The sequence below is a fragment of the Amblyomma mixtum genome, chromosome 2 (assembly GCF_055824585.1).
Source record: "Amblyomma mixtum isolate Tamu chromosome 2, ASM5582458v1, whole genome shotgun sequence".
Lineage (NCBI taxonomy): Eukaryota > Metazoa > Arthropoda > Arachnida > Ixodida > Ixodidae > Amblyomma > Amblyomma mixtum.
The window spans coordinates 24,468,273-24,480,923 of NC_143013.1; the positions used below are offsets into that span (position 1 = coordinate 24,468,273).

The 12,651-nt window shown below is 50.6% G+C and overlaps 1 protein-coding gene across 1 annotated transcript; it reads left to right on the forward strand.

The window, feature by feature from the left end:
* The first annotated feature begins 11,485 nt into the window (after positions 1 to 11,485).
* LOC149358714 (pyridoxal phosphate homeostasis protein) lies at positions 11,486 to 12,538 on the forward strand. The gene has a single exon (XM_089570880.1). The coding sequence runs from the start codon at positions 11,649 to 11,651 to the stop codon at positions 12,390 to 12,392; it is 744 nt and encodes a 247-aa protein (XP_089427006.1). The 5' UTR covers positions 11,486 to 11,648; the 3' UTR covers positions 12,393 to 12,538.
* Positions 12,539 to 12,651: the final 113 nt, after the last annotated feature.

Below are 12,651 nucleotides of genomic sequence, written 5' to 3' on the forward strand. Positions count from 1 at the left end.
TGCGATTTATTTATTTATTGAAGTACACTAAAGGCCCAACACGGCCGGTCTCGACGCGCGCGCTCTCTCGCAGCGAGCGAGCGCGTCGAGACCGGCCGTGGACCCAACAGGGCATTACATAAAAGGGGAGCAGGGGGGGGGGGGGGCATGAAAGCAAAACAAAGTCATAACTACAAAAAAGATAAGAGACGGTGTTATCAGGAGAAGCCAGAGTGTCAAATAAGATGACAAGTAAGCTGGAATTAAATTAGTGTAAATAGGTTTGGTTTGGTTTAGAGGGGTTTAACGTCCCGAAGCAACTCAGGCTATGAGGGACGCCGTAGTGAAGGGCTCCAGAAATTTCGACCACCTACTGACATCGGACAGTACACGGGCCTCTAGTATTTCGCCTTCATCGAAATTCAACCGCCGCGGCCGGGATCGAACCCGCGTCTTTCGGGTCAGCAAATAAATTTTATAAAGTGTGCATCTCAACACGAAGAATCGTTTGACATCATCCGGAACCCCGTGCGACAGACGGTTCGGCTTTAATGGCTGTCTGAAGGTCATCGAAATGTACGGTTTGAGGTCGGAAAGGTCGTCGGTGCGAATCCCACACATAATTTGTGCTTCATCTCAATGAGTAACTTTATCCTCAGGAACACACCAAGTCATTTGACACCACTTCGAACATTCTGCGTCAAACGGGTGATCCCCAAATTTTATGCAAATGGTGGTCCCGGAGGGCTATCAATTGAGGAGCTACGCGCCCACTGTTTCTGTGTGATATAGTGTGGCCACGTGGTTAGTGTTTTGGTCAAATTGACCTTAATTTCAGACAGACGCGTCCTTGACAAGCTCTTGAAAAACGCAAAGACACAAGGACGAGAACGGAGGAATCGACGAGACGAGCGCCAACTTTCAACAGAAGATTTATTGAAGAACATGATCAGAAAGAACCTTGTTTTCACCGCTTCCTCCATTCTCTCCTTGAAGATTTTTCAGATCAGCGTGCTTGTGAAGCAGGTAGGCTCAGCTCATGCGCAGTTCTACCGCCGGAATAAATTTTATTCAATAGATATCTGTTTAAAGTCAGCGCTCGTTTCGTCCACTCCTCTTGCTCGTAGTTTTTCCTTCCTCATCACGAGCTAGCAACAAACCCGAACTGCTACTCTCCTGGTAAACTGTGAGCCACCCTTGAGGGCAACATTCTTCAACAGCGACCGCTTGATCTTACGAGCATTTTTGCAGAAATGAAAAAAAAAAAAAACAATTTCCGGCGCGATTCAATGTACGCAATGCTTGCAGTCAGCAGTCGCCAGATGCGCACTAAATTTTGTGCGTGTACTGAATTTTGCAGAGGCGTGGAGCTATATGCGCAGCCATGTACCAGCACCTGTAGTGATATTATTGGCACCGAGGAATTTGTAGCTACGGCTTCTGTTCAAAGCCGGAGCTATCTCGCTTGTCAAGTGACCGCGGCTGAAAAATAGTTGAACCTCGACCGTTATAACGAAGTTAAAGGGACGCAGCGATTACTTCGTTATAGCCGTAGCTTCGTTATAGCCCCTGTTGACCGAGCTTCGAAAGGGAATCGTCATCACCTCGTTATATCAATTATTTCGTTATAACGAGTTTCGACTGTATATCCGTCATGGCTTGTTCACGATTTACGCCAAAATCGTTCCTCGCCGGCTGTGCGCCAAAAGAAATGAACGCGATTGAAATCAGCATTGCAGAATTTCATTGCTACTCTGCATGTATTCTTGCATTGTTGTTGCGTGCAGACCATGATTATTTGCGTTGTGCTTGTCTGGGCACCCAGATGCAATGGCGATCGATGTGCTGAAGCGAGGAAGAAAACAGGGTCTGGCTACGAACTTGGCATATGCGTACTACGTGTGTGAATGCGCACTGCAGCTTAAAATTTTCACTGTATGTCGCGATTATCGCCTCGGCACATGTCGCATCTGCCGAACCACGCCGTCAGCAATTGAATGTTCTGAATGCCGGACCAGCCAGACCAGCATCATACATAGTTTATCATATATATAGCATATACCACCACCACAGTGTGCTTTCTATCGCGCCTGCGATTCCTGCGCACAGAGGACTTGTACTGTGACAGACTGTGTAATGCATACTCGCATTACACCGCACAGCATGGCCTGTATTCAGAGCTTCTTCGCCTAAGGCAACAGACTCGCATCAACATTTTAACGCAGTTTCAGGCTGCGCAGTCCAGCCCAATACAAGGCTGGCGAAGCTGCCCGATCATCTCTCGAGTAGCCTAATTGGATTTCGAGTGGTGCCCCTAAAGCCCGTGAAAGTTTCGAATATGTAGCACTTACGACCATAACAAGAAGTTGTGTAGAGATGACAAGCACATTCAGGGGACTTTTCACACTGCTTGGTAAACCTGAATGAACCTTTCATCGCCATATTTTGACTTCAGTACTTGATATCGTGATTAATTTTCGTATTATAGTAGAATACAACTTAAAAAGAAACAGCAGTTGGTAACATGGGGCCATGATCCGCGGCTTCCGCGGAGACGACACACCCCTGTTCCGGAGTCCCTGAGGATATATGAATAAAAATGCTCAAAACAATGCAACAGCTGCTTATTATTCCAGAAAATGGCAGACCGACGACAATCGCAGCGTCTGGAGACGAAAATCGCAGCATGTCAAATGGTCCAGAGAGCCCGGAACTCTGGTTTGCGCCGTTCAGGAAGGCAGGTTGTGTGCGTGGTCGGCGGTGTTCGGAAGTCGTGGGCTCTGGAGAGAAGCTGAACTTTTAACTTGTAAGTTATCAAAGTAGCAAGAGTGCTGAAGTTAAGGTGTTGAAGCGAGTTTGAAGCGACGCTTTGAGGGCAAACCAGTTTTGTGTATTTCATAATCAACAACATTCCATAGAGAACGTTTTGGGGTGCATCACCTGCGGAAGACCTGCGCAATTTGCTTACGTCCTCAGTCGCCAAGCACGCCCGCAAAGATCGTCACGAGACCCACACTATACCCCTTCGCTTGTATATAGGATGAAATAGTTGAGGGAGGAGAAATAACACCATCGCAATCAAATCAATAGCGTGATTGGTGCCCGTGGAGAACCTCTACTTTGCGATGCGTCCGAATATAAGGCTTCAACAGGCTTCACGCAAGGTGAGGCGTCGAGCGAATGAATTGGCGTCGAGCAATGAATCTTCATTGCAGACCACGGCGTGTTGCAGACAGACGCGTCCTTGACAAACGTAAGAGTGAACTCTCTTAAAAAGCCAGCATTCTGGACCTCAAGTGGAATGGCTAAACCACCAGCTTTAATTATATGGGATATAGCGCAGCGCGCCTGGCAGTATTCCTCTGTTTCTCTCGTTCAGAGATGGCATTCTAGCATTTTTTTGTCTCGAACCCTTTGTTCGAGCATTGTCTCGAACCCTTTCCGAAAGAATTTTCTGGCTATACCATTCACTCACCCGCCGCGGTGGCTGAGTGGTTAGAGCACTCGGCTGCTGAGCCGGAGTTACCGGGTTCGAACCCGGCCATGGCGGCCGCCTTTTGATGGAGGCGAAACGGAAAGGCTCCGGTTTGCTGTGCAATGTCAGTGCACGTTACAGATTCCCACGTGGTCGAAATTATACCGGAGCCATACGGAACCTCTCTCTTTCTTCTTTCACTCCCACCTCTCCTTTCCATTGCGGCGCGGTTCAGGTGTCCGTCGAGATCTGATAAAAGTTTTTTAGCCGTACCGTACCTAAAAACGGCAAATACAGCAACTTCTACCGTGCGGCAAATGTTGCCTGGCAACGGTAGCAACGGCAACGCGTTCTCACAGCCGGTTTTTGGCTTGCTCCGTCGCCTCCGTCACGCCGGTAGCCGACGGAGGGGACTGGTTTTGGACCGTTTTCCCCCCCAAATCGGGTGGCCGGTGCCGCCGGGTCCTGCTCTACGTTTCCGTCGAGCGGCGGCGACGGAGCCCGCCCCCACCGAGAGCGAGCCAGTCACAGCGCGAGCTCGCTTCACGTCACCCGCGGCTTGCTTGCTGCGACCAAGAGATGGCGCTGGTGAGCGGCGGCGATGCGCGGGTGCGCGGGCAGGGAGAAAATACAAAAAGCCTGCTCATTTTTTTCACTCTCCGTCGGGAGATGCACGCGCCTTGCGCCCCGAAAATATCCCGCTGTCGAGGAGCAGAGAGCGGATGACAGTTTTATTTCATATGGCAATATGCGAGGTGTTCGAGCCAAAACGGGTCTCCGAATGAGCATTGTGGTTGCACTAGGCGTGGGATATACGATAAATGATTTTTTTTTTTTTTTGGGGGGGGGGGGGACGCTCAAGTAGCACCACTGTTATGTATTTGAATTTCATGCGCTATCTTTTAGAGCTTTAAGAAAAAACTACTCGGACGATACCTTGTTGCGAACACTCTAGCCGGCCGTTTGTCAGTGATCTACAACTTTAAAATTGACACTTTTTTCAAGAAATAAGTCAGAAGAATGAAAATACAGCACCAAAACCTTTTCCAAGAGGACTTCCTGACGTCCATTTTTTTTTTTTGGGGGGGGGGGGGGGGGTGAAGCAATCTTTCTTTTTGACGCGAAATAGCCTTGCCGTGTTTGTTGCCTGAATACCGCAAGCGGGAACGAAGCACACCGCGCGATACTTTGAAGCTGGAATATCTGGTGCGATATTACTTTGGGAAAACGGCACGGAAAACGTAGAGTGAATGACACAACACGGGAGGTGGCTAACAACTGAGGTTCACTCCACGCACAGAGAAATACAGAAAACGGCATGCCGGGTCAACACACTCGTTCACATTTAGCCCCGAAGGAAAAGCCTGTTCACAAACAGCGCCGACTGCAGCACTCCGCTTGCATGCTACAAGAAGCTCGCAAACCCAAGACACCCCAAATCAGGAAAAGCCTGGGAGGTTGAAACGGTGGCTCAACATGTGGCTCCACAGTTCAGAGGCGAGCCATAAGGTAGAAAACAACTTGAAAAAAAAACATGGCCCGTGGGTCATGACGAACAGAGGGAGTTCGGGAGGGTAACGAAGTGGGGGACGTAAAGACTGTTGCCAGGTTTAAAGCGATGTGAAGGGGGTGGCTGATGCAAAGGGGACCCATGCAGGTGAAGAAAGGAGAAAGGGGCGAGAGGGTTAACTGCGGAGATAACGAAAAGAGCAGAAAAAAACAAAATTCTGTTCACCCGTTGCTAGCTCTTGAGGCCCCATTGTTTTTATTAGCCGTTTAAATTCTTTTGCTAGCTTAATTCTTGAATGGTTGCATAAAGACCAATCTCCCAAGCTATTGATAACAGAGTTCATTACCACCCTACATATGTTCAATTTCGTGCATATCGGAAAGACAAAGAAGTTGTTCTTACTATAGAACGTTGCCTTCACGCCTCTGCAGTTTTTTTGCAATTTGTGCTATAACCAGGGAGGCGCCGCTCCCTTTCACATACGGCGATGGAAGTGGAGGCTCATGGGCCTCCCTTGGAACCCGGCGGGTCGGCAGCGGCCGCCCAGAGGAAGCGTCTCTACCATCTCAGCGACGCAAGTAGCCAGGCTACCGAGGTGTACTCGGCGGCCAGTGAAGACTCTTCGACGGACGACGGGTTCGTACCAGTCCTCAGCAAGAAGGCCAAGCGAAGACTGCGCCGACGTGAGGAGTCGTCCTCATCAAGCACGTCTACAGTCATCAAGACGCGAGGTCCCCCGACACATACCATCTTGTTTGTGCCTGAAACGCCAACCGGAAACCTCAACCACCTGAACAGGCAAGCCACGTCTATGTTCCTTGAGGGCCTCGTGCCTGGGGGGATTAAAGACGTGCGAATCAACCCTTACAAGAACATTATCGCCATTGATGTCACGGAGCGCAGCGCACTGCAAAGTCTGTCCGCCGTTACCAAACTCGGCGACATCAGCGTACGCTCCCATGTCCTCCAAGACAGCGGCACTACAGCAGGCGTCATTTACAACGTCGACATTTCCATCGCTGACGCTGATTTGCCTATTTTAATCAAGCCAGCGTCCAACAGCATTTCTATAGTGGCAGTTCAGCGCCTTGGAAGATCTCAGTGCATCAAGCTCACATTCCAGGGCGACTGCATACCGTCGTATGTGAAAGTTGGGCATTTTCGCCACCCAGTTCGACCTTTCGTGCCCAAGCCACTGCAATGTAGAAAGTGCATGAAGATCGGACACGTGAGTGGCGTCTGCAAGAACAACATTGTGTGCTCTAGATGCTCTGATGCACATTGCGGCGACGTTTGCCGCGCGACTACCCTGAAGTGTGCCAACTGCCGTGGCCCTCACGATTCCTCTTCGAAAGACTGCCCACGCCTCAAGAATGAACGAGCAGTGTTGAAACAAATGGTTCGAGACCATTCCACGCACAGAGAGGCCGCTGCTAAGGTGCGACGACGTCGGTCGCGTCGTCGAAGGTCCTCTAAGAAAGCCGTCACTTTTGACAGAGAGATCTCTAGCACTGCTGCATCTTGTCCTCCTCCTCCGCCTGCCGTACTACACCAAGGGAGCCCGACAGTTGATGAGTCCGGACTTGCTGCATCGGCCGTTACCTGGCCGTCACTCCCGAAACCTCCCACATCCACTGGGTCAGGAAAGTCAATGCCATCTCCAAGTTCGGCGCCTACTGTTGATCCGGAGAAAGGCCAAGATCTCAGCCATGGCCAAGAACTACAGGTTATGGCAATGCTGAAGTCCATCCTGAGTGCCATCCGCGCTGTGCTGGCAGGCCTGCGTACGCCAGCGGCACAGAATGCGCTGCAAGTACTAGACGCGCTAACACCAGTCCTAGCGGCGTTACAGTAGCAGGAACAATGGCTCCCCCAGCACTAACATTTCAAAAGCAGCTGAGGCAAGCCTCTATTTTTCAATGGAATGCCCGCGGACTTCAGCCCCGAATTTCAGATATTCGGCAGTATGTTTACGTAAACAATTTCCCCATCCTTATCATTTGTGAGCCTAATGTGCCGAAGATATTGCGACTGTCAGGTTACGAGGCGTTTGCATCTCCCACGCACCGAGGGAACAGTAAAGTCATCATCTACATTCGGCGTGAACTTACATATGTGCTTCATCCAGTTCCCCCTAATAACGACAACCAGTACGTTTGTCTAACAGTGAAGAGGCGTAATCTCACGTTTACGCTTGTGGGTGCGTATTTGTCTCCATCAAGTCGATTTGACGCCGCACGACTGAGTGACCTGATTGCGCTTACACCCGGCCCTTGGATCGTCATGGGTGACTTTAACGCTCACCACACCATGTGGGGAGGCGTTAGAATGAACATTAGGGGACGGAAACTTGTGTCCTTCGCTTCTGACCATGATCTTCAGTGCTTAAATGACGGCTCCCCAACTTATATTCGAGGGACAACTTACAGCAGCTGCCTTGACTTGGCGTTCGTTTCTCGATGCCTTATCAGCGATGTACGGTGGTTTTCGGATATTGAAACCCGCGGCAGTGACCATATCCCTACATATCTGACCATTACTGGCCTTTCCACATGCACCTCTGCCACACGCATGCGACGCATCGATTGGTCAGTGTTTCAAGCCCTTATGGAAGATGCATCAAGAGAAGGTTCATCCGCAAGTTTTGAAGGGAAAGTTAAGGAGGCCATGGAGAACGCGACACGGTTATTCACCCCAATTAAAAAGTACACGGAATTCGATATGGAATTGCAGCGCCTGCGATCACTGCGGCGTAGGGCCGAGCGTAGGTACCGACGCACAAAGTCGAGCCTTGACCTCAGAGATGCGAGGCGCATGCAAAAGAAAATTCAGCGCAGAATTCAAGCAGTACAGGCACAACGTTGGAGGTCATTCTGTGAAACGCTTGATCCACGGAAACCGTTGTCACGCATCTGGAATGTAGTTCGTGGCCTTCGAACATCCCCACACCAGCTGCACCCTTTCAAGTCTCTTTCACTCTTCCAACGACGTGGCGAGGTCGAGATAGCTGAGGATTTCTGCGCTAGGGTAGCAGGACCATCTTCCCCATCTGCGACGCTGCATTGCAGCGATGTTCCTGCTTCTCGGGATTCTCGGATGGACCTTCCCTTCTCCGTGGAGGAACTTGATTCTGCGCTGGCTTGTTGCAGACGATCATCATCGCCGGGACCCGACGGTGTGCCATACACTGCACTTGCAAACCTTGGACAAGAAGCTAGGCGTGTCCTTCTGGAGCATTACAACAAATCTTGGAATGAGGGCACAGTCCCAGACGATTGGAAGTCCAGTCGTCTAGTTCCGCTCCTGAAACCAGGGAAATCGCCTCTTGACCTGACATCATACCGTCCAATTGCGCTGGCTAGTTGTGTTGGCAAGGTACTGGAAAGGATGGTACTTACACGCATTGAGTGGTACCTGGAGCGCTACCGCATATATCCGGATATAATGTCCGGGTTTCGACGTGGACGCTCTTCAATCGACAGCGTGGTCGACCTAGTGTCATCCGTCCAGCGCCAAAAACATTTGAAGCGCTTGACCGCGGCGTTGTTCCTGGATGTAAAGGGCGCATACGACAATGTAACCCACCAGGCTATTTTGGACGCTCTGGAAACTGCCGAGCTTGGTGGCCGCGTATTCTGCTGGATACGTAGTTATTTATCCAACAGATCTCTCTTTGTGCAGACAGAGGAAGGCCCAACATCTTCTCATTTCACTTCCCGTGGAGTCCCGCAGGGTGGAGTGCTCAGCCCAACGCTGTTCAACCTTACACTTGTCGGGCTTGTCGATATACTACCACAGTCGGCGCAACTCTCAATATATGCGGATGACATCTGTATCTGGGCATCTGGAGTTACGCGCCCACAAGTTCGAGCGAGACTTCAAAAGGCGTCAAGTATTCTTGCTGCCTACCTTCGCCAGCAAGGCCTACAGATTTCAACCGAAAAGTGCTCGCTGGTTGCCTTTACACGAAAGAACATGTCTCCTTATACCGTATGCATAAACGGCACAGCAATACCCTACGTAAAGAGCCATCGGTTTCTGGGAGTAATCATCGACCGAAATCTATCATGGACCCCTCATATCTCATACATGAAAAAGAGACTGACAGCGATTTCTCACGTTCTCGCCTTTCTTGGGGGAAAGTCGTGGGGAGCGTCGGTGCGGTCGATGATGCAGCTCTACAACGCCTTATTCATGGGATTTCTTCGCTACAGCCTCCCTGTACTTGGAAATATTCGAAAAACAAACATACGAAGTCTGCAGAGCGCTCAAGCTCAAGCTCTCCGGACTTGCCTAGGATTACCAAAATGTGCCTCTACGGCCGCATCTGTACTTATCGCCCAGGAGCATCCAATCCCTACCTACTTAACAGTTGACGCACTGAGGGCACATTTCCGGCACATTTCCCGGGTTCCCTCCCACCATCTTGCCAGTCTTCCTATTACCAGGCCGCACACATCGTTTACAGACGTCATTGACGCACATCCCGCCATTCTGCCGTCCCAGTTTACACCTGCCTCTAGACCGTCCTCGCCACTTTGGAGCCTGCATAATCCCCGTGTGCTTCTTTCGATACCTGGCATCAGGAAGAAGATAGACTTATCGCCGACAGAACTACAACAAGTCACCCTTGAATATTTACATGAGCACCATGCAAACCGGGTGCACGTTTACACCGACGGCTCAGTGAACCCTATATCTTCTTCTGGCTCCGTCGTCATACCCGCAAGCACTACAGAAATTAGAGTTAGGACAGGTCACCGCACTTCTTCGACGGGTGCAGAACTCACCGCTCTTCGTGTCGCCATTGAATGCATCAGTCAGCAGCGCCCTCAGCGGTGGTCTATTTTCACTGATTCGAAAGCTGCCCTCCAAGGCTTACAAGCTGCTCTTCGCCGTGGAGCCCATGAACAACTGGTCGCAGAAATTCGACAGCTACATCACTCTGCCATCAACAAAGGGCATGACATTATCTACCAATGGCTACCGGGGCACAGCGGCATAGCAGGTAATCACCGCGCGGATGAGGTCGCGCGAACTGCGCACGACGACGGCGATTTTGTATCGATCCCCATTTCGAGATCGGATGCAGCGAGCAGGCTTCGCGCACTTGCGCGGGACATCACGCTTGCCGCGTGGAATTCCGGCCAATTTTGCAATTCCCGTTTACAATCCTTGGACCCAGACCTGAAGCTCCGGCTACCATCAGGCCTACCACGACGAGAAGAAACTTTGCTGTGTCGCCTCTGGCTTGGTGTAGCGTTCAGCAATCACTACTCATTCTTAATCGGTATGGCTGATAGTCCTGCATGTTCCATCTGCGGGCAAGACGAGACCATAACCCACATTCTTTGTGACTGCCCTGCCTACACCACCGAAAGGCAGTCTCTCAGCCGTGCGCTGGAGCGCCTAGATACACGCCCTTTCACGGAAATGAAGATTCTCGGCCCCTGGCCGCGGCGGTCGTCGGCGGAGAAGGCCTGCAAGGCACTGCTCCGCTTCTTGAGAACGTCTGGCCTGCACGATAGGCTGTGACTTTAACGAACAGTGACGTTTTATAGTGACTTCAATTTTCTGTTACTCTCCTTTCTCTTTTTTTTATCCCCTCACCCCCTTCCCCCCGTGTAGGGTAGCAAACCGATTATTATTTCGGTTAACCTCCCTGCCTTTCCTCTTCTATATCCTCCTCCTCCTCCGTGCATATCGGCCTGAATACTGTGACTGCAGTACTCATTTCTGCAGCGGCTTTAAAAGTAGTTGCTATACTCATATATATTTGTTTTGATGCTGTACACGTGGTGTTTCGTTGCAAAAACAGGAGAGTTGCGTAGAGTTAATAAACTAACTTCAAACTTTGTCCACCGCTTGCGAGATCACATCGGTTTTTTTCTGCGATAAGAGCCAAGAGAACCAAAGCGCAAGCAGACGGCAGACGACTTTCATCGCTACTTCGGCATGTTTCTCGGACACCGCCGAGCAGCGTTTTTTTTTTTCGCGCCGAAGAAAAAAAAAAGCACTGACGTAGAGTCACGTGGGAGCAGCGAGCGCCCGCCCAAACTGGTTTGCCGGTGTCCGGCGCCTCTTTCGATTAGAACACAAATCCGTTCCGTTGCGGCCGCGGTTCCCGGCTCCGTCGTCGCCGCGCCGGAGAGGACACCGGCTGTGAGAATCAGCCCTAACCGTGCGGCTGTGCCATTTACTTTCCTCAAAACATTTTTTATTACCCTTGTCCTTGGCCCATTTGCAGACAGACTGATATGTGATTGAAAATATCGCAGATTGTCCCTTACGAGCCGAAAATAAACTAAAAGGCATTGTAATGAGCCTGCGACCGCTTCAGTGCAGCGTCTATGTCGTGCGAAAGCCGCCCAATCGCGCTTGCTGCAAGCACGCAAGCACTCGTGCATCGCTCGCGACAGCAACGCTCCTCGTGCTAAATGCATCACTAGCGCTTTTACCGCCAGAAAAAACCTTGCGGGCGTGCGGGCAACACAGCCGATTGACAGCCATGATTGTGAGAAGTTGCCTCACTAGCCTGTCGGGAAGATAGACGATTGCGGCGGTTGCAGCTGTCGCTAGGCTGTAGCTGTTGGCTAGGTTATCTCTTGTTTCCTGCAGTCACTGCTGCCGTGTGTGCTTGTGCGTTCTGCAAGTGGATGAGTTTTGTGTTGAATCTGTGCCCGCATGCGGAGGATCATGAGTGAAGTGGACGTTGTCAGAGCTCTGAAACTTGTGCGCGAGAAGATCGCAGCGGCTTCAGCAGGCTTGCCCGGCCCGACTCCTCGCCTCGTAGCCGTTAGCAAAACGAAGCCCAAAGAACTCGTGATTGCGGCCTACAACGAAGGGCAGAGAAACTTCGGCGAGAACTACATCCAGGAGCTTTTGGACAAAGCAAACAGCCCCGAAATACTGCGCGATTGCCCGCAAATCAAATGGCACTTTATCGGCCGCCTGCAGAGCAACAAAGTGACCAAGCTCCCGAAGATACCTAATTTGTTCATGGTGGAGACGCTAGAGTCTCAAAAGACTGCCGGCGCCCTCAACAATGTTTGGGCATCGAGCAGCCTCCCGCCTCTCAACGTCATGGTTCAGGTGAACACAAGCGGCGAAGAACAGAAGAACGGCATAGAACCGAGAGATGCTAGTCAACTTGTCAAGTTCCTGATGAAGGAGTGCCCCAGCCTAAAATTTGCGGGTCTGATGACGATTGGAATGGCCGAGCACGACAACACTGGACCTAACCCAGACTTCCTGTGCTTATCGAAATGTAGGGAGCAAGTATGCAATGAATTAGGGCTCAATGTATCAGACGTCGAGCTTAGTATGGGAATGTCTGCAGACTTTGAGGAAGCTATCCGGATGGGTAGCACGAATGTTCGTGTTGGAAGCACCATTTTCGGACATCGCAACTATGCGCCTAAAACCTAGGCACCAAGGAAGCATTCCTGTATCTTGGTGTGTGCAGTATTCGCTAATGATGTTACTGCAACCGACGCCAGAGAAGCCAAATAGGTACTGCCATTAGATACTGAAACTTGCGTTTTCTTATAATAAATTCCGGTGCGTGCATTGTATTTGGTTCTTACTGTATTTGTTTAAACCAAACAACTCTTCGTGGTATGTCATAATGAGCACCTCTTTAACATTCCCTTGTCTCCTGAAGCCTTGGTGATGTATAGTCATTCTC

Bases quoted from the DNA above. Each gene is read 5' to 3' on its own strand.
- LOC149358714 (XM_089570880.1), top strand. From the start codon at position 11,649: ATGCGGAGGATCATGAGTGAAGTGGACGTTGTCAGAGCTCTGAAACTT.